Below are 27,403 nucleotides of genomic sequence, written 5' to 3' on the forward strand. Positions count from 1 at the left end.
TAATGAAACAGTGCGAATTGAAGACGGAAATAATTTTCGTGAGATAGAATACCTTCTTCTTCTCTCAAAAATCTTTTTCTTCTTTTCAATAAAAAAATCCATGTCAGAGTGGTACGCAGTTTGGTATGCCAAATCGCCTATACCTAACAAAACTCAAATCATTTTTCAATAGAAATTGGGTCTGTGAAATTTTTTTTGTCTCTCTTGTCTGACGTGGGACCCAGGCATGTCAGCCGCTTACTTACTGACTTTGCAAATTCAACTATATGTAGAAGAACTCGAAAGAAAAACAAGTTCAACATTTTCTGAATTCTCTCTTTTTCTTAACAGTTCTTCTATATATAGTCGTTAGATACAACCGGTGTGCAATCGTCCATGCCACGTCAGATTTTAAATAAATTCTTCCTCTCTCATCAGCTCTCTCTCTCTCATCAGCTCGGTATTTCCTTCTTCTCAGCTCTCTCATCAGCTCGGCCTCTCTCTCATCAGCTCGGCCTCTCTCTCATCAGCTCGGCCTCTCTCTCATCAAGTGTCTCCACGTCAATCACGTTTACACGCCGTTTGCACCAAGCACTTGCAACAAGCATTTTTCTTTTCTTAATTATTCTTTTCACGTGAAGCAGTGACATCTTTTTCACATGTCAATACTAATGAGAAATTTCTTAATTTCTTATACGTTTCCAACTTTTTCTAATAAAATAAAGAAAACATGAAGGAAGAGAAAACTTTAAATTCAAAAACACAAGGGTAGACTCACTGGAACAGTCAAAAACTTCGTCGCTAGTCTTCCTATGTATTATTACCTTTACGCGCTTTTTACTTGTTTAGACTCGATGAAAACATTCAACCACCGAAGCCAAAAGCTCGTTTCACGCGCCACCGGAATCTGAGACGTTTCAGCAACTCTGATGCCCAGAAAACGGTGAGTTACTCCGATCTGGTAATTCTAAACTCCCAGCTTCTCTATAATATTGCAAACTTTTGATAACATCTGGCGGGAATTATACTCTGCTAGTTGGATAATGGAATAATTTTGTTGATCCGGAATCCAGATCATGCTCTTGCTCTGTCCTTTTTCCGGCACTTAATTTTTGTTTCTGCATCATTTGCAACTGATCATGGAAGATCAGGATGTCTCGCGACCAAAACCAAAAATCATAGGACCTGCATGTAGTACTTCTTGTGTACGTACGTATTTCAGCAACGTCTAAATCCCCATTCTATATTTCTATTATGTTGTTCTCAGATATAGAAAAAACGTTTTGAAAAAAAAAAAAAAACTGCATGTGATCTTATCCTTTAGAAAAGTAGAAACAAGAACAGATCCCCCAATCAGATTGGATATTTAATGGATGTCGGTTAATGTACCTGAATGGTTCTTATATTGTAATTTTGAGCTTTTTGCTATTTTTAACTTCGATAATTTTAGTTCTTCCATTAGTATATTCTTAAAAATTTGTTAAAGTTTCCATTAGCATCAAGAACTAAGTATAACGTATAACAATTAAAAAAACTTAAAACTAAAAAATCATTAAAAAAAAAAAATATATATATATATATATATATATAGGTGACCCAAACAGACCTCTGTCTAGGACGTTGGACAACCCAAGCACCACTTTGGTCATTGCCAAAGTGCCAACACCTGGTCACTAGGTGATCGAGGTTAGGGCTGATCAAATATCTAAAAATTCGACTTTGAATCCGACTTTGTTTCGACTCTATTCTGACTCCGACAAAATGGAGCCAAAGTCGGATTTATTTTTAATTTTCCAAACAGAGTCGGAGTCGAAGTCAAAGGTGCTGCTGGACCGACTCCGACTCTGATCTAATCAGACTCCGACTTTATGATCCGACTCCAAATCCGACTTTGCCATTCAACTCCAACTCCAACTCCAACTCTGAATCTGACTCCGATATTGTACATATGTTATAAAAATATGTATTTATCTATATATTTATCATATATACTAGTATAGTTATATAGTTATATAACTAGAACTTATATAGTTAAATTCAATAATATACTAGTATAAGCTAATTATTATAAAATAATATACTTATACTATAATATAAATGGACTAATGATAGTTTAGTATATTTAAATATCATAGTATTAATACCATATATAATCAAGTATAGAAATAAATTAGACACTAATATCTAAATAAGTATAGTATAATAAGTTAATAACATATATACTAATTTACTAAAGTATAATAACATGTAATTAGACACTAGAAAGTCAAGTATATAATTAAGTTAGAAATAAGTTAGACATTAGTATAATAATATGTAATACTAATGTATAATAACATATAGTTAGACACTATAGTATAAGTCTTGTATAGAAATAAATTAGACACTAATATAAAAATAACTCATAAATCTAGTATAATAAGTTAATAATACATACTACTAATTTACTAAAGTATAATAATATGTAATTAGACACTATAAAATCTAATACATAATTAAGTTAGAAATAAGTTAGACATTAGTATAATAATATGTAATATTAATGTATAATAACATGTAGTTAGATACTATAGTACAAGCCTTGTATAGAAATAAATTAGAGACTAGTATAAAAATAAATAAGTCTAGTATAATAATTTAATAAAACAATACTAATTTATTAAAGTATAATAATATGTAATTAGACACCAGAAATAAGTCTAGTGTAGAAATAAGTTATAAATAGTTAGACACTAGTATAATGTAATGACATGTAATACTATAATATACTAACATGTAATTAGACACTAAAATTAATATCAAAATACTATAGTATGATAGCATGTAATTGGACAATATAATATAAGTTTAGTATAAAAATAAGTTAGATATTAGTCCACCATTAAAAGCCTACAAGTTTTTTTTTTTTTTTAAATAGGCTAAATATTAAGCTAAAAAAAAGTCCAAAACTGAAAGCTTTAATTCAATTCCTCTCTTATTCCTCTTCGACAAGTCGGAATCAGAGTCGGACCGAAATCTATACAGGTCGGAGTCGGAGATTCGAATAAATGAAAATAACGACTAATATTTTCGAAAGGCAATTCACAAGTACAATGTTTGTATTTAACCCAATTTTGAAAACATTGTATCTTTTCCTTAATATTGTACGATATCATACGATATCATTAATTGGTTATCCCACTCTCTTAGTATTAATTATTAAATGACAATCAATATCAGTCCCTCCATTTGTTTAAAAAAAAATTGATAGAAAATGAGATGTACGTAGGTCTCGGCTTTTCGATAACGCAAAATTTTGGAAAAGTTGAAAAGCAAAAGTCATGTGTTGTCTATGATTTCCGAAAGCAAATTAAGGTAGAATGTTCAACAGAATTAGGCTCAAACCGACCTCTCGACTGATTTGGATATAGAGATGAAATAAAATAGTTTAGATAAAAATTAAAAATTAAATAAAATATATATTATAAAAATATTATTTTTTAATTTTATTATTATTTTGAAATTTAAAAATGTTGAATTGTAATTTGAAAATATTGAATTGTTTATTATATTTTGTAAAAAATTTTGATAAATTTATAATAATGAAATGAAATAAAACACTCTTTAAATCCAAACTTAATCGCTAGTTTCACAATTTTTTTCGTCTAGTTTTTTTTTTTTATGTTGTTTTTAATTTTCATTTCAGTTTTATTTTTTTTATTTTTTCTGCTCCTTTTTTTTCAAAAAAAAAAAATAATTTTTTCATGCTATTTTTTGTATTTTTGTGGGGTTATATTAAAATATTTATTTTTTCTAGTTTAATTAAAAAAAATGCCCTTGTAGCTGCTCAAAGTAAATGAAACAAAAAAAAAAAAATTATACTCAGTTATAATTAGATTGTAATAAAGTTGTTTCCATATTATTTTTATCAAAAACCCCCACAAATAGTTGGATGTGGAAGGTGGTTGGTTATCTTCTTTGACTTAGCTGTGACATAAGTTTCTATCGTACGGTAACAGAGAAATTCTGAACTTTGATGATGCAACTATTACACGTGCAGAACGCCAGTCAAATTGGTGGTAATTCACAAAACTTACTAAAATGGTTAAAAATGGATTGTTATTCTATTATTAAATCGGTGTATTGAGTATATTATCTATATTATTAATAAAATTTGATTTGTGAGATTTAAAATTTAAAAATTTTCTTTCAAATCATTTGTATGTTATTACAATCATTTCTAATATATCTATATAGAATTTTTGATATATTAGAACTTCTTTACAAAAAAAAAAAAAAAAGGTATTTTACAATCCAAAGGTTGTTGGATTCCCACCATGTCAGTGAGAGGACTACTTAGTACTTATCATGGTGGCCACACAATCAGTATCAGGAATGTTTTCTTGCTCTATTTGTTGCCTATAATTGTCATTCTTTGAACCAACAAATTTTCTTTCCCAGTTTCATGTTACATGTTAAATGCTCTTACAGGTCCAGAATCATCCCAGAATGAAGCAAGAATACCCATCAGTCCCTTGTCAATATGTTACTTTCATTGTTATCATGATTTTTTTACCACTGGAAACAGCAGTACTGGGAGATCCAAGGTCACAAACAGTCAATATAACGTGTGGCCTCCAACTTGAACACAACAGCACCATCTTTGTTCCAAATTTTATTGCTACAATGGAAAGAATCAGTGAGCAATTGCGAGTTTCAGGCTTTGGAGTAGCAGTCACTGGTTCAGGCCCTGATACTAACTTTGGCCTTGCTCAATGCTATGGGGATATTCCATTAGTTGACTGTGTATTATGCTATGCTGAGGCTTACACGGTTCTTCCTCAGTGCTTCCCTTACAATGGGGGTCGCATTTACCTCGATGGTTGCTTCATGAGGTCCGAGAATTATAGCTTCTTTGAAGAGTATAAAGGACCTGGTGACAGGGCAGTGTGTGGGAATACGACAAGGAAGAACTCGACTTTCGGAGCATCGGTGAGACAAGCTGTGAGGCAAGCTGCTGAGGCTGCACCAAGCAACAAAGGGTATGGAAGGGCACATTTGCCTGTGCGTGTGGCACTGAATGAGTCAGTTTATGTGCTGGCTAATTGTTGGAGGAATCTGAATGCTAGCTCTTGCAGAGCCTGTTTGGATAATGCATCTGCTTCGATGTTGGGATGCTTGCCTTGGTCGGAGGGCCGAGCACTGAACACCGGCTGCTTCATGCGGTATTCGGACAAAGATTTCCTCAACAAGGAACCAGGAAATGGAAATTCAAGAGGTAAATGAATTATCAAGTTATCAAACATGGAGCATAATGCTAGGGATCCATACTTGTGGTATCAAGGAAGATAACATCTCTCTTGAACAATTTTTGCTTCATCATGGGTTTATTGCTATGCAGTAACCACCATAGTGATAATAGTTTCAGTTGTCAGTTCGGTGATTGTTTTGGTAGTTGTAATAGCAATTGGTGTATATATCAGGAAGCGCAGATATATACAAAAGAAAAGAAGAGGTAAAAATGCTTATCTTGGAACATTCTGGTACTTCTTGCTGATTATTGATCACATTCAAAGTAATTAATCTCTCTTTTTTTTTTTCCATTTTCCGGCTCCATAGGTTCCAATGATGCAGAAAAATTGGTGAAAATTCTTAATGACAGTAACTTGAATTTCAAGTATTCCACAATAGAGAAGGCTACAAGTGCTTTTGATAATGCCAACAAGCTTGGACAAGGAGGGTTTGGAACAGTTTATAAGGTAGTTTCTCTCCATTCCTACCCCTATACATAATCCTCCCCCTCTTTCAATTTCCATATTCCTAGAATTTCAAAAATTATCTTAAAAATAACCAAATCCTCCCTCCATCGCAGGGAATTCTGCCAGATGGAAGAGAGATTGCTGTCAAAAGACTTTTCTTCAACAATCGACATAGAGCGGCGGATTTCTACAATGAAGTTAACATTGTAAGTAGTGTTGAACACAAGAATCTAGTTAGGTTACTAGGTTGCAGCTGCTCTGGACCTGAAAGCCTTCTTATCTATGAACTCATGCCCAACAAAAGCCTTGATCGTTTCATCTTTGGTAATCACTTAATTCTTACATTTAAGTGCCAAAAATGTAATCCCAACGATGGATTTTAACAATGGTAACTATTTCAATTGTTTCAATTAAAATGACAGATGCAAACAGAGGTAAAGCACTGAACTGGGAGAAGAGACATGAAATTATTGTAGGGACAGCAGAAGGTTTAGTCTACCTTCATGAGAACTCTAATGAGAACTCTAATATCAGAATCCTTCATAGAGATATAAAAGCCAGTAACATCTTATTAGATTCGAGACTTCGTGCTAAAATTGCAGATTTTGGGTTGGCCAGGACATTCGAAGAAGATAAGAGCCACATAAGCACTGCCATTGCAGGAACACTGTAAGAATTATATTCCTATATAATTGTTTGAATCATTGAATGGCTTTGAAGTGTTAGATTCACGCCTATAATTTGGTAATAAACTAACATTTTAGAACAGTGTAAGAACATGTATTAGTGATAAAAGACAGGTAGGTGATGTGTTTATAGGTTTGTTCACTCTGTAGTAGACAATATAGTGATTTCTTTACATGAATTTTTAGAGGATATATGGCTCCAGAGTACCTAGCCCATGGCCAATTGACAGAAAAGGCCGATGTGTACAGCTTTGGGGTGCTTGTGTTAGAGATTGTTATGGGTAAGCAGAACAACAGCAGCAAAACCTCAGAATACTCGAACAGCCAAGTCACAGCAGTAAGATTCACAACTTTATCCTTTCAAAGATAGGATAAAATATCCTTTCAAGATTAATTAAATGTTCTCATTTATACCCTTTCTTTGTGGTCAAAATAGACATGGAAGCATTTTCAATCAGGGAAAGTTGAGGATTTATATGATTCAAATCTAATGCTGCATAATCACCACAACAGCAATATTAAGAATGAGATCTTGAGAGTAGTGCACATCGGACTTCTGTGCACCCAAGAGATTCCTTCATTGAGACCAACAATGTCAAAGGCTTTGCAGATGCTAACAAAGGAGGAGCACCTTCCTGCACCAACAAATCCACCCTTTGTAGATGAAACAACCATGGAACTGAATGACACGTGTGAAGACTCATTTTACACTCTCAAAGCAGGAATGTCTGATTCGATTGCTACGGTCTCCCAGAGTTCATTCCGTCCCAGGTGACCCCATATTGCTGCCATCTCGGGACAGTTGTTTCTGCCATTGGTGACATTTTAGGGAGAATGAATGGTTTCTTGGAGAACCCAGGTGCTTGCAAGTTCTCTACTCAACTGAAAGAAACCACAGGTCTCAGGTTACAAACATGGCCTCAGCCTCTGGTTGCAAGTTCTCTACTCCAGGAATTCCGGAGCCATTACTGAGGTAGACATTTATGCCTACTCTTCCAAATTTGGGTTTGAAGGAGTATCTGCCACAGAAAAAATGTTGCGTGGTTGATGTTGTAAATTTATGTTATTTATTAACATCTCAACTTGTCAAATACAGGATGTGGCAGTCAAAATACACAATTAGCAGTTTTCTTGTATTATTTGAGTATAAACATCATAAATGAAGCAACTGAAACTCCAAAGAAAGAAACAATGAGAGCAGGAAAAAAAAAAAATCAGGCTGCTATTGATTCATAAGCTGGGTTCTACTGACATTCCAGTTCAGCAATACAAGAAAATACAGAAATATGAAAACTTTAGATTTTTTGAGCCTACAACTTGAGTACTGACATTCATACATAATGAGTTCTTTCTTGCAAAGAAGTAATTGACTCTACCCAGAGGAATACCATCCATGCATCTAACGTTTGGCAACTAGGTTGCCCATGATGCCTCCACTAATCTCATAATGTCTGGCACTTGAGAATCCTACTTGTAAAGCAACCTTCTCCAGCTCCTTCCCTGAATCAAACAATAAAATTCGGATGGAAAGAAATAATTGTGGAAACACACTGCCCCTATAGCTCAGAAACTTTTTATTTGGCAATTTATCCTCTAACAATTTCTTAATGTATTGGAAATCTACCATTCCTAGACACAAAATAATAGACAAACCATGTCAAAACCAACCACTTTTCCAGCGCTTCATAAAATTTAATCGGTGTATAAACATATGGCAATATCTTGAAATGGCAATAAAAATTTCAAGCAACTCTTTTGTATTGATCCATTCTAGATACAAAGTATAGTAATCAAATATGCATGAGAAAAGTAAACTTCCACACTCCAAAATACTAAAAATGATACATTGCACTCTGTTACTATTGCTCACAGTCAAATAGCACCCTTTGCTAAGATCCGATGGTCAAGAGTGTGTAGCATAGCCTATTTTCCTCATCTTAACGGTCACGTTTGGATGCAGGGTCTTATATGACAAAAAACTATTAGTTTGATCATCCAATGTGCTAGATTTAATAGTTTGGGATGCAAAATGTAAAACACATGTTAGGTGGAGGGTGGAAATTAATATACATTATTCGCAAAATTAAGCAAATTCTTTTGTTTGAAGAATTCCCTAATTGAGCATGTGCACTGTTACTCAAGAAACAACGAACCTGTTAAAAATTCCCTAATTGAGCTTTTCAAATATTCGTACTCCTTTGCAAGCCCATAACTAGTTGCCACTGGGACTACGACATTGTCAATCATCCATTCCTGCAAAATCAATACATTTAAGAAAAATATATTTCCATTTCTGCAACAGGTACACGTAGTGTTGAACGTAACGTCCTACAACCAAGACACTATAAAATACAATGAGATACAACAACTCATATGAACGATAACAGGAAGGCCATCAATCATTTGAAAATCATAGATGGCGAGTCGTAATTAGTTAAGAAACCTTCCTGTCACATTCTATGACAACATACATACTAAATGCATAATCGAATGCAACAATTACCCCAGATTAAAACAAGAGTTTCATAAAAAAAACATTCATATCCCAAACTGACTACCTGAGTTGATGCCGTAAATGGTTGAGTGCTTTTATTGAAATCAAGGACAGATATCCTTGAACCTGAAAACCACATAAGAATGATAACATCAGCTTTCAGTTTCAAATTCACTGCATTTCATTCTTTCCAGAGAGAAAGAGAGATTATACTCAGAAGACCTGGTTTTAGGACCCTAAACATCTCCTGCATGGCTCTGTACTTATCTACCACATTTCGTAGCCCATAACCCATTGTAATAGCATCAAAATAGCCATCTGGAAATGGCAAATCAAGGGCATCGCCTTCAACCCAACTATAACGAAACACATTATATTAGTGCATAGTAGCATTCATTAGTTTTGCCTCTAACTAAAAACTAATAAATGGGGAGGCCGTTACAGTGGACTTTAAGAACAATTAAGAGAGAATAGCACACACTTTTTCCGAATACATGGTTTTGAGAACCACTTTATATTCTTGGTCAGTGTATCATATGCAAAGTAATGATTACTGCTAGATTTACCAATGCTCACTCGATATTCTTGTAGCAGGTTTTCAGGGACATGTTTTGCCTAAGTGAAGCAACTGACAACTGCTCCTGTGAGAAATCAAGACCGGTCACCTGCAAAGCGCGACCCCAAAAACGTAAAAGAAAACAATCACACAACAACTTCGTAAAACATAACATTTACGACAATGGTCGGTGTTGGAAATGACCTTGCCATTAGATCCCACTTTCTCGGACAATAGAAACGATAAATCCCCACTTCCACAACACAAATCCAACACTTGGTCTCCCATTTTGGCTCTGAAACCCACAATTCCAATATTAAAAAAACAAAACATGAAGTTCAATAACTGGAAACGAAAAATTAAATAAACAAATACTTGCCCACTCCATGAGACTGCCATTCTTTTCCATACTCGATGCTGACCCAAACTCAGCAAGTCATTCAACTGCGATATTTTCAAAAGAGTTAGAAAATTAAAAACATACAGAGAACCCATAAAAAAGAAATGCATTCAAGGAAAAAGATATGGAGTGGAAAGGGTGCACATTATCGTAGACAGGAGCTATACGGTTAAAGAGGGTTTGGCGCTCGTCAGCACAACGAACCGGCCTGTGTCTGAAACGGTATGTTGAAGGAAGAGAGAGCTGAAGGGAAGCCATTTCCAGGTCCGCGTATCCTTCTGGATAGACAAACGCATACGAGTTCAAATAGATTCACCAAGATGTGGATAAAAGCCTCGACAATGAAAGTTAAGGTCATTGGGCTCTCATCTACTTGAGCTTACCTGATGCTCCCCTCCGTGCAATGTGAGGCCTGAGGCGGGGCCTTTAACATGCTCCCAACCACTCAGCTTATGAAAATTGCGGCTTCGACATGTCTTTGGGGCTTGGGGCTCATATCTGTCCCAAAAATCCACAGTTTTTTATTTTTATTTTTATTTTTTTCACATTTTTTAAATATTTTTAAAAAATAAAAAAATATATACCGATACACTAATAGTCACTTTTTTAATTATTAAATAAAAAAAATTAAATACATGAACGATCAAAATGAGAAGACAAAATCATGAGGCATAGTATCATTTACCAAATCCAAATATAAACTTGAAAAGCAGTACTTTACACGAGTAATTGTAGACGGGGGCATTTCTATTTTTTTTACAATAAAAAGTTTACAAACTAATATGACTTAATGTAATATGTCATATCTATTTTATAATAAAAAGTGTTTTACAATCTGATGAATAACATTAAGGCATGTTAATTTGTAAATTTTTTTGTATAAGGATTTTGTGTAGACCAATCACTCCTTAGTTGATTTTGTGTAAACGATAATCAACTCAATGCATAAAAAGGAAATAAAAAAATAAGTAATAGCTCAAAGCTCGGGGTCATTGTTACTTAGTTTTGACAAGTAACTTTCCTTCCCAAAAGGATTTGTCGGAATCTACCATTGCAAATAGAAGATATATATATACACATGCATACATATATATATATATATATATATATATATGGTGATTAGAAGTCACGATTAGGTTGTATTTGGATAATGAGATATTTTATGAATAGTAATAAAATATTAAATAATAGTGAAATGTAAATAAATAATAATAATAAAATAATAAATAGTAATGAAATATTATGAGAATACCTGACTCGGTACCCAAAGAGAGGGTTTATCAATAATATTACAACTCAATTCCGCATCATACCCATATAATGTACTGCTTTTGTTTGTCAATAATAATAACTTTTGTTTTTCCACCATATCTTAATTTCAAGAATTTGACTTTTTTTTCTTGTATGCTTTAATGAGATTATTAAAGTAAATGTTTACTTAATTTCAAATGATCAAGACCATTAAATGTAAACATTATTGTTAAAATCTTCTTCTCTTAGATAAGATATTTGAGAATAATTATATTTTAAGGTATTTACACCACATATCATTCATGTGGTATAATTTGATTTGGAAAATAAAATTTAAAATTTGAGTTGCACAAATCAAATTATGCTATGTAAATTGTGTGGAGTGTAAACGCTTTCAAATAATACTACTCGACATTTGAAAGAGAATTAAACGACTATTGATTTTTTTTTACACATTAGAGATCTATTTTTATCTTAATTATTTATTGTATACAATAACTAGATCCATTGAAATTTTTGATAGGATTCTCAATAGATTTTTTTTAAGAGAAACTGTCATTATTCATTCATCAGAGAAACTTACATCCATGACTGGATACATTATAAGATGTCTCCATAATAAACATGACATCATAAACTAAAATAATGCATTTAGAGTTTCACCAGTACATTATTTTCTTTTATAACTGGTTTGGTCTGGTTTTCATTATTGTTAATACCCTCTACAGACAAACGTCCAAGCGACAACACTCTCTGCCAAAACAAAAACTCAACCTCACCCTTCACGGAAAGAGATGACTCAACCTCTACAGACAAACGTCCAAGAGACGAACTCTTTTTTTATTTTAATTAACAATAAGAAAACCAAAAAAGAAAGCAGTAAGATAGATGCGAAAAAGGACGGATTACATTTTGGACCAATTTCGATAGACTATGGAATCTGTGACAGCCCATGAAGGCAACACACTTATCTCTTTTCAGCCACAAAGATCAAATTCGAAAGGTCTGATGGTGGCGAGCCTGGTGATCTGGCGTGTGTGTTGAGAATAGCTGCAGGAAGGGGTGGCGCATGAGAACCACGCGCAGATGTGGGCGGCGCGTGAGAACCACACGCAGTGATTTTCGCAGAACCATCACTTTCCTCCGAATAATTTTTGACCGATGAATCTACTTGTGCCGCGCGTCTCTTAAGAGTTGTCGGAAAACTGTAAATCTGTCTTTTCGGATTTGAGGAAACTAAAATAAAACTAAACAAAATAAACCTTGATAGACAATGTAGGTAAATGGAGGAATGAGGGAATGAGAGGGAGGAGGAGGATAGAAGGAGAGGCCTCCTCCCCCTCCGACGAAAATCAGATCTAGAGCTCTTTATTTTTTACGAGAGATTAGGCAAGGAGGCGCCTAGGTTTTTTCTTTCTTAAATTTTCCAATTTTCCAGTGCTTGAATCTGATTTTATGGTCAACTCAATAGATTTTGGAGAGAGATAGATAGTCATGTGCATCTTACAACATTTAATACCATAGAGAAGATTTACACATTATACTAGTAAATGTAAATACTTGTAAGTACACTAACACATTTAATCTCTTTGAAATTCATCCTTGCAATTATAATTTTTTGAATTCTTAAATTTATATTATATATATATATATACACTAGTGGGTAGCTACGTGCAAGGTATGTATGCCATCTTGCACATAACACCTAAAGCCCTAATATGTAGAGAAATAAATTTAAAAAAATGAATAGTAAATAGGTAGTACAACCTTTTAAGATTATTAAAAGAATAGTAAATATTAAATATTACTTCCTATTCCATCCAAATTTCACCTCATCCTAAAACTTTATTTCTCTTCTCTCTCTCTCTCTCTTTTTCCTTTGTCTCCTTTGATGCCTACCCTCACCATTTTCTCAAACATCTCTCTCTCTCTCTCTCTCTCTCTCCTTATCGAAAGCTTGAAGACCAAAATCATCTCGAGCCCTTCCACTACGTCACTCAATTCTCCACGAAGACCAACCGAAAGCCTACAGAAAATTAAAGAAAACGGCCTTTGATTTCAACATAGACGACGAAAATAGCAGCCATTACGTCTGGGTCTAAGTATGTCTTAGATCTACACATATTATCGATGGCTTTTCAATTTGGTTTGTTTTGGTGTACATCGGTATGTCAATGTAAATGAGTATGATATATGTAGTGAGTTTATACAAATTTGAAGATATTTTTTTTCGATCTGTGTTGTTTCTTTGAGATCTAAACCAAGGGTAGCTCAATACAAATTGAGGCCTAAGGTGAAATTTAAGTGAGTCATTCATAATTATAAGACAATAAAATATAAATTATTATATGGAATATTCTCAAAATTTTCAATAAAATAAGATTTTTTTGAAATCTTTAAATACTGTTTTTGTGAATTTATATTTACAACAACTTAAAAGGAGGCCTCAATATAGATTTTGTGCCTCAATTTAGCAAAATCTTAAAAAATTTATTTAAAATGTAAATAATTCATTCATGTATTACTTATATAAAAAAATCATTTTATTAAATATTAAATTTAATATTATGAGGCCTTGCACACATTGAAAACTATAAAAATTATTTAGAAATTTATTTAACGAAATGGTTTTTATTTTAAAAAAAATACTTTATTTTTATTTTTGAGGGCCTTACATAAGGTGGGGGCCATAGGCAATGGCCTTACCATTGAGCCGACCCTGATCTAAACATATCTCTATCTGGAGTCCTCAAAATGAAATTTTTTCTGATTTCCTTTCCTCTCTCCCTCTCTCTGTGTTAGTTTCTTTGTTATAAATTTTTTTTGTGAATCCTTAGAAATTTGAAGATTTGTTTGATACAAATCGAGCGGTATTTTTTGTAATAGTGTGAGAAAAATCGGACTGGTATTTTTTGTAATGGTTTTTTTGTTCAAATCCAACTGGGTATGATTTATTACCGACAGAGGATGTTCAACTACCAAGCACGAAAATCTGAGGCATATCTCATTTTGTTGTTTAGATCTACACATACTACCGATAGTTTTTTAATTTTGTTTGTTCTCATGTACATCGGTATAATTTTTTTACTCAACTTGTAGAAATTTCAACATCTCACAGATTGTGTTTGGGTTTGGTTTATGTTTGAATTTTTTTTACTCATACCCAGCCTCTGTTGGTTGACGTTGGATCGTGTATATGGCTATGATTTTTTTTGTGAATCTTTAAAAATTTCAACAGATTGTGTTTAGCTTTTGTTTTGTACAAATCTGTGATTTTGTGATTGGCAATGATGGCTGTGATTTTGTGATGATTTACGGTGAGGTTGTGTTGTGCTTAAGTTGCTGTGAGAAAGATAATTGTTGTGAGGTTATATAAAGGGACATAAGTGGAAGAAGAAAGTGCCAAACAAAAATATTGTTCATTCTTGTTCATCGATAGACTCTTTTAAGTATAAGAAGATATATAAATATATATATATATATATACACACACACATATTTATGAAAAAGTGGTGTTCCTCCCTAGTCATCTTGTCTAATTCACTTAATTGGTATGCTTTGTAACTATTCTTTTACGTGTTATTATCGATTTTGTTCCATCATATGGTAGGTTGGGACATCATCTTCTGCATTTCTTTTTCTAGGTGAGTTTACTTTAGCAAACACCATCCATTCATCTTAATACATAGAGTGAGGAATGTGATTGAAAATCATGAATTCGAATTAAAAGATGGGATGTTTCCTTATCGATCATTATTTGTTTCCCTTAATAAACTATCAATTTCATTTCACAAATTTAAGTTAAAATTAGAGTTGTGAATATGATGGCGAGCCTAACATATAAACTACCTCAAAAAAGTAGTAAGAACTTGACATCTAAACAAAAATACTCTTTTTAACAGTTAGTTATACCAAAACGTGAATCCATATTTTACTTTAGAATGAATTAAAATCCACCAAATTCCTCTTGCTAGTTGGGTTAAATTTAGTACCATGTTGCTTCTATCTTCTTACGAATACAAATTGAGATTAGGGTATGTTTGGCAATTTCAAATTTTTTAAAATCTATCAATTTTTTTTATAATTTCATTCTCAAACATTACTCAATCACAAAAAATAATACAAATTTTAAAATAAAAATAATCCTAAAAATTATATTCAAACAATTCTTCAATTTTATCAATCTACTTTCATAAACTCCAATACAACACTTATTTTTAAAAATATATTTTTATTCAAAATTTTCTCTCTCTTCTCCCAAAACCTAATCACAAACAAATTTTCAAAATTTTCAAATATTTCTTATATTCAAATATTCGGAACGAGCTCAAGGTTTTCTTATAAAGTACTTTATTTTAAATAAATTTAATATGGAGATAAACAAATTAAATTTAAGCGAGTAGTAAGTGGTAAAATTATGATTATTGTGTTATATTTTATTTAACTTTTGAACAAATTTGAATTGTCTAACAAGCTACTTAATTTTGAAAAAATAGCTTATTTATATTTTATATTAGAACTTTATCTACGAATTTTTCAAATGGACTATAGATTTTTGTAATTTTTTTAATGTATATATAGTTACCAATCATTTTTTCGTAAGGTTTCAAACAACATCTATCATTTTTGGAACATCGACATTTTCATATATGTCTTTCTTTTCGAGAAATGCTACTTATCATCTCACACCACACACTTTACATATTTTAAAATTATTTTTTATTTTACTTTTGTTTTCTTCTTGTTAAACTAATTGAATTGTTCTACTTATCATCCATACATCATATATTTGTTATAAGAAAAATGAAGAAATAAAATAAAATATGTGTGGTGCGTGGGGATGATAAGTAGAATTATTCCTTTCCAAATACTTATAATCTCATTGCAAAATTAAAAATAATTCTATGAAAAAAATATAAAGTTACATAAATTTAAATCAGTTTACTTTACACAAATTTATGAGTTTAGACAAACCGAAAAGAGTTTTATAATAATTATATTGATTAATAATAGATAATAATTTTATTATCTACAATATCACTACAACAGAAACCCTCTTTTGGGATAAGATTTTTCGTTCCAAAAAATTGAAATTTCATCCTAGAAGAAAATTTGGGATGAAAAAATTATGTCCTAAAAAGGCTGTTGCAAAAGACATTCTTGGGACAAGAAAAAAATTTCTTCCCATATAATATATTTTGGGACAAAATTTTTCTGACCATTTCAAAGTCTCATTCGAAATCAAAAAAATTTCAGGACGAAAGCATTTTGTCCCTAAAAGACATTCAAACACCCAACTTTCATTCGAACATAAAATATTATTTGAACAGTTATGATATGAGGGTGGTATTCGATCACTTTAATCACGTTCAAATGGGTTGAGAAACGTTCGAAGGGGATGGTAGGTCGTTCGAATACTGAAGACATACCCATTTGAAACTGAAGACATACCTTTTCAAATACTAAAGACATGTCCGTTCGAATAAGATTGATTTGTATTTGAATATTCAGACCGTATATGGTTCAAAGGTGTGCAATTACCATTCGAACTATAATTCGAATTGTCAAACTATAATTCGAATTGTTTGAATAAGAAAGTTCCTAATTTGAATAAGGTTCGAAATAAGGGTGATAGAACGTTCGAATTATGTGATCGTAAATGGTTATGATGTTTTACCTTTTCATTCAAACATAATAGGGTAACACTATTACCATTCGAATAGGAATGATTATCATTCGGATGCTTTGTTATACCAGTTCGAATTTGCATTCAAAGATGTATGCAATCCATTCGAATATTGAAATCGTATATGGTTCAAACAATTTATGTCACGATTCAAACACTAGTGAGTTTGTCCGAATAAAAAAGGTAGTGTTCAAATGGGATGACAACTTGCAGCTCAAACTATTATGATAACCGTTCGAATATCATATTTTAATGCTATATGGTTCGAATAACGATTACAACATTCTGAACATAAAATAGAATACGTGTTCGGACAAATGAAGTTTTGTTCGAACAGTAGGTAGTAAACTTGAAATTCAAACATAGTATATAATCCAACAATTGTTCATGAAAATATTATGAAACTACAATTAAACTCTAACTTAAGGGTCATGATACAAAATATTACAAAAAATTACAAAATGTATGAAATGGAATTGGAGGCATAAAATGTTGGAACATCATCATTTGCATCTTTTGAAGCAAAATTAGATTGGTGGTATAACAGATAAAAAAAAATGAATGGAATTAATATAATGAGATAATGCATTACCTAGTATAGTAGCTTCTCAACATCTAAGCAAAAATACTCTTTCACTTAAGAGTTATTTATACCAAAAAGTGAATCCATATTTTACTTTAGAAGATCTTCACCATTTCTTAAGAATGAATTAAAATCCACCAAATTCCTCTTGCTAGTTGGGTCAAAATTAGTACTTCCTTCCTTCTATCTTTTTATCAGTACAAATTGAGATTAGGGTATGTTTGGCAATTTTAGATTTTTTTAAATTTATAAATTTTTTTTTATAATCTCATTATCAAACATTACTCAAAAACAAAAAAATTTCTATTTCAAATTTTTAAATTTTCATTTAATTATTACCTAATCATTAATCAATCACAAAAAATAATATAAATTTTAAAATAAAAATAATCCTAAATATTATATTTAAACAATTCTTCAATTTTATCAATCTACTTTCGTAAACTCCAATACAACACTTATTTTAAAAAAAATTATACAAAATTTTCTCTCTCTTCTCCCAAAACCTAATCTCAAACAAATTGTCAAATATTTCTTATATTCAAATATGCCTTGTTAATTGAAGTTTGTTCATTAAAAATAACTAAGTAAATAAATAAATTCCGACTGAGTTCAAAGTTTTCTTATAAAGTACTTTATTTTAAATAAATTTAATATGGAGATAAACAAATTAAATTTAAGCGAGTAGTAAGTGATAAAATTATGCTTGTTTAGTTTTCATTCAAACACGAATTGAGATTTACTTTTATGATTATTGTGTTACCTTTTATGCTCACGACTATTTTATTCAACTTTCGAATAAATTTGAATTGTCTCACAAGCTAATTAATTTTAACAAAACAGCTTATTTATATTTTATATTAGAACTTTAACTGCGAATTTTTCAAATGGACTAAAGATTTTTGTAAATTTTTTTTTTATGTATATATAGCTGCCTATCATTTGTTCGTAAGGTTTCAAACAACATCTATCGTTTTTGGAACATCAACTTTTTCATATATATCTTTCCAAATACTTATAATATTCTCATTGCAAAATTAAAAATAATTCTATAAAAAAAATATAAAGTTACATAAATTTAAATCTGTTTACTTTACACAAATTTATATGAGTTTAGACAAACCGAATAGAGTTTTATAAGAATTAAATTGTTCAATAAAAGGTTATAATTTTATTATCTATAATATCACTACAATAGAAACCCTCTTTTGGGATGAGATTTTTAGTCCTAAAAAATTGGAATTACATCCTAGAACAAAATTTGTGATGAAAAAATTTCATACCAAAAAGGCTATTGTGAAAGACATTCTGGGACGGGAAAAAAATTTCATCCCATAAAATATCTTTTGGGACAAGATTTTCCCAACCCATTCAAAGTCCCATTCAAATCTCAAATGCCAAAAACAGAAAAAAAAAAAAAAAAAAAAAAAAAAGAAGGACAACATTTCTTCCCTAAAAGACATTCAAGCACCCAACTTTCATTCAACCATAAAATATTATTTGAACACTTACGATATGAGTGTGGTATTCGAACACTTTAGTCACATTCGAATGGGTTGAGAAACGTTTGAAGGGGATGGTAGGTCATTTGAATATTGAAGACATACTTGTTCGAATACTAAAGACATACCCGTTCGAATACTAAAGGCATGTTGTTTGAATAAGATTGATTTGTGTTCAAATATTGAAACCGTATATGGTTCGAAGACATGCAATTACCATTTGAGGTATAATTTGAATTGTTTGAATAAAAAAGTCCCTAATTTGAATGGCGTTTGAATAAGGGTGATAGAACGTTCAAATGATGTAACCGTAAATGGTTCTGACTTTTTACCTATTCATTCAAACATATTAGGGTAATGCTATTACTATTCGAATATGAGTGATTATCATTCGGATGTTTTGTTATACCAGTTCGAATGTGCGTTCGAAGATGTATGGAATCCATCTAAATATTGAAATCGTATATGGTTCAAACAATTTATATCACAATTTGAACACTATTGTTGTCAAAATATTTACGTTTAAAAAAGTGAGTTCGTTCGAATAAAAAATGTAGCATTCAAATGGGATGACGACTTGCAGTTCAAACTATTGTGGTAACCATTCGAACATCATATGTTAATGCTATACGGTTCAAATAGCTATTACAACGCTCTAAACATAAAATATGATACGCGTTCAAACATATGAAGTTTCATTAGAACGGTGGGTAGTAAACTTGAAATCCAAACATAATATATAATCCAACAATTGTTCATGAAAATATTATGAAACTACAATAAAACTCTAAGTCAGGGTCATGATACAAAATATTACAAAAAAAATTACAAAATATGTGAAATGGAATTGGAGGCATAAAATGTTGGTGATAAGAAGCAAAATTAGATTGGTGATATAACTGATAAGAAAAAATGAATGGAATTAATATAATGAAACAATGCATTACCTATTATACTAGCTTCTCAACATTGCGATAAAAGTTATGTTTTGTACGATATGGTTCTTGCTTATTCTTAAATGAAGCTTCTATTTCTACTCAAGTAATTTAAAAAATCGATCTAATAATTCATATGCCAAAATTGTTAGGCCATCAGTTCTTGATATTTAGATATTTTTCACTCATTGTTACTATATTTCTCGAGATCCGAGAGACTATGTAGTAAAGTAACAATGAAAGCCACACACTCCTTTAAGATAATCTTTTGTTTGAACTTCTACAAAACATAAAGTCGATATAGAGTTATTATTAGCCTTCTTGTAAAGTTGTAAAACGAATAATAATAAAGTTTATACAAGATTCCACTCTTGTAGAGAATGAACGAAAATTTATCTAAAGAAATGTGTGGCTTTGATTGTTACTTCACTTGTCAATTTCCTAGAGATTGTGTGGTGAAGTAACAATGAAAGCCAGACATTTCTTCAAGATTCTCCTCCAATACAACCTCTGCAAGACAAGTTGATATAAACTTATTATTAAGTCTGATTGCATGCGTAGTGAGAATGGGGTATCAGGATCCAATGAATCAGAGCATGGTATGTTTATTATGAATAAGTATATACATTACTAAGATTATAATTATGACAAAAATACATATTAAATGTATTTTATCACAACTCATGCAGCTGTCACACAACCTTGTAGATCTCGAGGTATTACAAGATGCGTCAGCTTGGACAAGGTGCGCACAGAAAAAAAACTAAAATTAATATTGATGGCGACCACACTGGTGGCAGTGGAGATCTAGCGAGTTGGTTAGTGTTGTACGTTAGTAGTAGTCTTATTTGTACCTACGCAGCTATGGCTACTTCATCTTAGTTCAAAGTGACATAAAATATTAAGGAACATATAAAGAAGTGTTGCTTGGTAATTAAAAATATGTTATTTTTTTAGTATTAAACATAGTGCGTTGTATGATATATTAATTGTTTATTAATTCTATTGTGATATTTAAGGATGCGTTTGAACTTAATTTCGTGAGATGAGAGGAGTGACAAACCATTGATGAACTGATCAATAATGCATACCGCAAGTATAAAGGTCGATGCCACAAACAGTACCAAAAATTTGAAAATACTGAGGCATACCAGAATCTTTTTCAAAGCATGCAGCCAGACGAGTGGAAAAAGCTCTGTGATATATTTGAGGACCCGTCATATCAAGTAAGTGCATTATTTCAAGGTTATATTATATTAATTTTTCCTTATGTAATATCAACTTATAATTTTTTTATATTTTATAGGAGATGAGTTGTGCAAATAAAACAAATAGATCAAAACTAAAGTTCCATCATCATCCTGACTCAAGATTTTTTTATTGTCTCTCCAAGAAAGTGGTAAAAATAAATTAATTTATTTGTCATTATCTTAACATACTGGTTTGGAATCCATAATATAATTTTTTTTAATGTCTATAGGAAGAAGAGAATCCTGCAGGGTATAACCTGACAACTTTGTATGCTAAATCATACACTAATAGTGATGGGAATGGACTAGTCCTGAAAACATGCAAACTATGTAAGAGTTGGCACACTTAGCGAAGCAAAGCAATAATATTAATTACATATTTATCTCATATATATTGGTTAATCTTGCCTTTTCTTATTTAGGACAAGATGATTGGGCTCCGCAACGAATCTACTTTTGAAGAATCATTAGCAAGCGATGTTGAGATTTTTTCCAAGTTTTGGTGCCTCGTTCTAGATATCTAAGGGGTTAGGTGTGGTGCGTAAAATATTTTGCATCTTTTTTGAGATCAAGGAGCAGATAAAGTAACTCCCGAGAGGAGTTAGAGAAGCAATAATAGAGATCAAGCATATAAGATCAAGCTAGAGAGAAAAGGAGGAGACTGTACGGTCGAATGAAACTAATTTAGATATGTGATTAAGGCAGCAACAACAAGAGGAGCTGCAGAGGGAGTTAGCAATTCAGAGCCAAGAAATGCTTCACGAGATGTAGATGATGATGATGTCTAGACAATTTATGCATCCACCATCATAGGAATATTTTCATATATGAGACGAAAATTTTGTTATCGTTTATCTACGTGGTTTGGTAACAATATGGACAATTGTGTTGTTATCAATAATTTAGTCAATAGATTTAAATAGTTAAATGGGATACAATCATAGTTGAATGGGATACAATCATACATCTCTTATAATCTGCTAAATTATTACAATTTAAAAATATATGAGTTTGAATAATTGAATGAGATTTATAATAGCTAGTTTGATAGATTTCTAGTGCTATATATATATATATATATATATATATATATATATATATATATATATATTTATATACATAATAGATATATTTATAATAAACTAAAACATATATTAGATAGCTTTAGTTTTTTTTATAAGTTAACTATTTATGTGCATTAATAAATTAGATTAATATATTCAAGTACATAATTTAGATAAATAGGATTTATGTTATGCCGTTCGAATATAAACTATACTATTCAAACACTATATAGAATGTTTGAACGACCTTTATTGACGTACTGTTCAAACACTAAATTATTCGTTCGATTAAAATCCAGTGTGAATAAATACTCGAATCATTCCCTTTGTACGTATCATTTAAACTTTAAATCTCTCTTTCTCACACCCATTCGAATACCCAACCGCCGTGCACCACTGTCTTTGCAACCGCCACCATCACACAACTTCCTAGCCACCAAAAGGTACATTATTTTGCCATTGTATTTAATATATTTTGTTTTCCAATGAGGTTTGGATCCCGTTTCTGGATCTTAATCCCATTTTTTTATTTTCTGGCCATCACGCACAGTGGATGATCGTGTGAATGAGGGAGTATAAACTCAGTCACCATAAATGTTTAGGGGAAAAACCCCATCAATCTTTCAAGATTGATGGGTTTTAGTTTTGGGAACGAGTTGACTGAACCATTGATGTCTTCTCGAGTCCCAAGTTTGAAAATCTCCTCTAAATGTTCGAACTCCCAAATTTTCCAAACACTATTTCTTAACGTTCGAACACTAAATAGTAGAGTTCGAACTATTACTTAACATTCGAATGTCAGTTCAAACGTAAGCTCTTTCCATTCGAACCATATATGTTGGTTTGGACCACGTCATTCCCCACTATGACTACTTATATTGTTCAAATGATATCAAAATTCATTCAAACACCAACCCAAATACTTGTTCAAGGAGAACTTTTGTTCACATACTGCTTGTTGTTTGAACGAAGACTATATTTGTTCAAATAGCAAGCCAAATATGTGTTCAAGTTACGTTTTATTTATATACTGCTTGTTGTTGGAACAATGTTTACATTAGTTCGGACACCAACCCGAATATGTGTTTAACTTTTCCTTTTTTCACATACAGCTTATTCAAATGAAGACTACATTCGTTCAAATAGAAACCCGAATAAATATTAAAGTTATGTTTTGTTTACAAATTGCTTGTTGTTCGAACATTGACTCAAATAGCATATCAAAATCCCACTTTTTCACATACTATTTGTTGTTCGAACGAAATTTATATTCATTCAAATAACAACCCAAATAAGTAGTTCAAGTTATGCCTTATTCACATACTGCTTGTTGTTCGAACAAAGTTTATATTAGTTTAGAAACCAACCTGAGTTTTGATTCTAATACAATTTGAATTTTGTCTCTTGTTCAAACGACGTTCCCATCCATTCAAACACAAACCAGAATACAAAATCTACTTAAAATACCAGTGTATCAAAATGCTTCGAATATTTATTGATCTTAACGATCATATTTTTAATCCACAAATTTTATACATCATGTCTACTTCTAGATCGAAACGTGCTAGGCAATTAGAGGGAACATCGTTGATTGCACCGAACTAGCCTCTTAGGCCGATAATTATTTAGAGGGTCGTTAAGTTCACTGATTTCAACGACATAATCTGGGAGGGCATGACCTTAGAGTTGATATTTATTGATAGGGGATGGGGTCTCATCTGTGACTAGTTGGGGGTTGCCTATCCAAACCTAGTGTACGAGTTCTATCAAAGATTCTGTGATATCCCATATGATATGGATAAGGGTAGGTGGTGTATGAGATCCAACATTGCTTGGGAATGAGAAATTCTTACTCTTTATAAGGTTCCAATGGAGCTCCAATTGTATCATTGACTAGTCCTTTTGGAGTATAGGCTATGTGGTTTGAGCCTTCCATTGGAGTGTTACAAATGGTATCAGAGCTTATCCCAACTATAAATATTGAACTTGAGCCATGCCACCTATAATGAACAGGCCCGATGAAGGCGTCGGGAATTTAAGGGGGGTAGATTGTGATATCCCATATGATATGGATAAGGGTAGATGGTGTATGAGATCTCACATTGCTTGGGAATGAGAAGTTCTTTCTCTTTATAAAGTTCCAATGAGGCTCCAATTGTATCATTGACTAGTCATTTTGGAGTATAGACCATGTGGTTTAGGCCTTTTATTGGGGCGTTACAAGTCAGTGAGATGGGTGCCGTAGACGATGCATTCACCTTCATTGTATGGGAGGTGAGTATTACATTCTCCGTTAACAAGATAGTTGAGATTCTTCACATCACTTGTGAACTCGGTGCATATCCTGCATTGGAAGTGGTTCAGGAAGAGGATGGAAGCAAGGAGCTCATGAAGCAAATTGTCCTAGAGAACGAGCTTTCTGATGAGGAGGTATGTTGCTTGATGGTTGAGAATACTACTCCTTATCGTGGCAGCTAGGCTATCGGGTAGGTTGACTACACAACATTCTTTCAGATGTTGGCACTGATCGTCGCATATAACATAGACCTAAGAAAGCATACAACAAATTTCAGCATCAATCACGCTAGATTCATATTGCAATTGGCAAGAGACTATTCAATTGATTTGACCCTATATTACCTGTCCTGCATCATAGATGAGTTTAAGTACTTGTTCAAAAGTAGTATGCCATTTGCATTGACAATTTCTAGACTGCTTCTGTTTGTGGGAGTGGAGGTCACTATGTTTAAGCATCGACAATCATACATCGGCTTGATAAATATCGTCACATTAGGCAAAAGCATGGGCTACCTCTATACTAGGCAGCATAGCTTGCTGAGGGCATGAGTATTCCACCCTTAGGGAGATGTACTACCGCCACAGTAGCAGCTGGACGTACATATGAAATTGTTGATATTGTACGTAGAGATCTGTGCAACATTTATTAACATTGTGCGCACAAAGATACGTGTTGCCATTGCTAATATTTTGCCCACAAAGATATGTGTGGCCATTCTTGAGTTGTGGATGAGCCTTATCACTGATATTGAGGGAGCATGATGCCTCTCATTGATCGACATATAAGCAAGGTGGACACACATTTGAAGAAGATAGAGCTGATTGTTAGAACTCTGGGCATGGAGTAAATTAATTACTAGATATTAAATTTTGTTTTCGTGACATGTTATATATTTTAATATAGTTTTCTTTTTTTATCTAGTTAATGGTTTCACACAATGGACATCATGTAAAAATGTCTACATATGATCTGTTTTTACCGTACCTCTCAACGAGAGGGCCAAGTGGGTGCCAATTATCAAACTATAAGGAAATAAAAGACTCATTGCCAATCCAAAACTTGAAATTCTCTCGTGCCAAGGGTCGAAGCTTCAAGATCTTTCTCCACGTATTTAATGAAACTAAAGCGCTATAAGTTTGAACGGAATCTATGAGTTTAAACCACATGTTCTCATTCAAACAACATGTTTCTTTACGTTCGAATGACAATATTTCTGTTCCAACAAAGTTCAATACTTTGTGCCTAAAATATATGCAATTCTCTCGCCAAAATGTCCATTCAAACTATTATTATACGTTCGAATATAAATTTATGTGAGTTAAAATGGTCGACCATAAGTTTAAACAGTAAACATGTTTAAGGATAATATTTTTTTGTCCCAAGTCCTTCCTCTCGAACAATAATCGTACTGTTGGAATTTTCTAGGACGAATGAAGAATTTCATCCCTAAAAGTGACCTTTTGGGACGAAATTAAATTCATCCCGAATGGTCAGATTTGTTGTAGTATATACTAGGGGTGGGCAACGAGGCCCCGCACCTCGCTACCTCGCCCTCCTAGTTGGGGCAATTCCCCTGTTTGCTAGATACGAGTAGCGGGGCCAACCGCTCTTGTCTGGGCCCCTAGAGGGTGAGGGGGAAAGGTTGGGCCCTACACCGGCCTCCATATATATATATATATATATATATAATTAACTCATATATTAAAGAGACGACTTTTTGGGCTCTCGATATTTCTCTCTCTCATCTCTTTCTCACTCTCTCTCAGATCTACCCTCTCTCTCACTCTCTATCCGTCCGTCGCACACTATTACTATCGCCGTGAGGTTGCCGTTGTCGTCGCCACTTGAAGCTCTCTCCGTCACAATCGCTATAAGTATCCTGAGTCTATTTTATTTTTTCTTTTGAGTTTTGTTTGAATTATGGAGGATAAGATTGTGAATTGTATGTTGTGGAGATTGGGTTGTTTGTTGTGTGGATTTTTTATTGTAAATTATTGTGTATGTAAATTTAGGGTTTCAATCCGATTGGGGTTTCAATATTGAAACCTCTAACTTAATTTAAGGGTTTTGTTATTAAAAATCCATTCTGTTTTGGGGTTTCGATATCAAAACTCCAAATTGTTGTGACGTTCATGATTGTATAGTTTTAATTGTTATGTGAATTTGATAGCATTTCAGATTTTTGTGAGTCAATGGGAATAGATAGTCAGCGAGATTTTAGTGCTAGCCCTCCTATCCCTGCCGCAACCACAAACACAAACCCTACCCCTGCCCCTGCCCCCTGCCCCCATGCCCCCACCAAGTAAGAAATAAGTTTCAATTGTTTGGTCGCACTTCGCCAAAATAGAGGGTGGTAACCTCAATAACTACCAAACTAAGTGTAACCATTGTGATAAAGTGTATGGATGTCACTTAGAAGAACAATGTAAAAAGAGTATAATATTAAAATATTTACAATAAAAGAGTCAATTTAAACTAGAGAGTCAATCTAGACTAGAGATTGAAGTTAAAAAAATGTCAAATGGGAGTAGTGGGGGGAACGTTGAAGGAATTTATAAAATATGATCCGGAAGAGTGTAGGAGAAACCTAGCTCGTATGGTCATAATGGACGAGCTACTGTTTCGGTTTGTTGATGGCAAAAGGTTCCAAGCATATTCTAAGTACATGGAACGTAGGTTTAACATTTCGTCTCACTACACTGTGGCCAAGGATATTAGGAAACATTACGTTGTAGAAAAAGATTTGTTCAAAAACCAATTTGTGGGTCAAAGAGTTTGCCTTATCATCAATATATGGACATCTGTCCAAAATTTTAATTGTATGTCTTTGAGGATACATTTTATTGATTGTGATTGGAAATTACACAAAAAATATTCTAAAGTTTTGTCGAATTTCTTATAACAAGGGTGAGCCCATTGAGAGTGCCTTGGTGGCCACAATAAAAGAGTAGGGGTTAAAGCGGATTGTCACAGTAACAGT

The 27,403-nt window shown here is 32.6% G+C and overlaps 2 protein-coding genes across 3 annotated transcripts; one reads left to right on the forward strand and one right to left on the reverse strand.

The window, feature by feature from the left end:
- The first annotated feature begins 846 nt into the window (after positions 1 to 846).
- LOC108987827 (cysteine-rich receptor-like protein kinase 2) lies at positions 847 to 7,528 on the forward strand. Its single transcript, XM_018960854.2, has 8 exons — positions 847 to 922; positions 4,450 to 5,236; positions 5,360 to 5,473; positions 5,578 to 5,717; positions 5,831 to 6,041; positions 6,140 to 6,386; positions 6,590 to 6,740; positions 6,840 to 7,528. Exons 2-8 carry the CDS (start codon positions 4,468 to 4,470, stop codon positions 7,176 to 7,178), a joined length of 1,971 nt encoding a protein of 656 aa, XP_018816399.1. The 5' UTR covers positions 847 to 922; positions 4,450 to 4,467; the 3' UTR covers positions 7,179 to 7,528.
- Positions 7,529 to 7,608: 80 nt separating this feature from the next.
- LOC109020896 (2-phytyl-1,4-beta-naphthoquinone methyltransferase, chloroplastic) lies at positions 7,609 to 10,191 on the reverse strand. Of its 2 annotated transcripts, none has more exons than XM_035686831.1 (8): positions 9,998 to 10,191; positions 9,833 to 9,897; positions 9,658 to 9,748; positions 9,474 to 9,562; positions 9,120 to 9,253; positions 8,962 to 9,023; positions 8,557 to 8,656; positions 7,609 to 7,903 (listed from the first exon to the last, which is right to left on the reverse strand). In XM_035686831.1, exons 1-8 carry the CDS (start codon positions 10,109 to 10,111, stop codon positions 7,803 to 7,805), a joined length of 756 nt encoding a protein of 251 aa, XP_035542724.1. In that variant the 5' UTR covers positions 10,112 to 10,191; the 3' UTR covers positions 7,609 to 7,802. The 2 variants fall into 2 exon arrangements, with proteins under 2 accessions (XP_035542724.1, XP_035542723.1); XM_035686830.1 differs by having other exon boundaries at positions 10,021 to 10,181.
- Between the last annotated feature and the right edge of the window lie 17,212 nt (positions 10,192 to 27,403).

The sequence above is a fragment of the Juglans regia genome, chromosome 16, assembly GCF_001411555.2.
Source record: "Juglans regia cultivar Chandler chromosome 16, Walnut 2.0, whole genome shotgun sequence".
In the NCBI taxonomy this organism is placed as follows: Eukaryota; Viridiplantae; Streptophyta; class Magnoliopsida; order Fagales; family Juglandaceae; genus Juglans; species Juglans regia.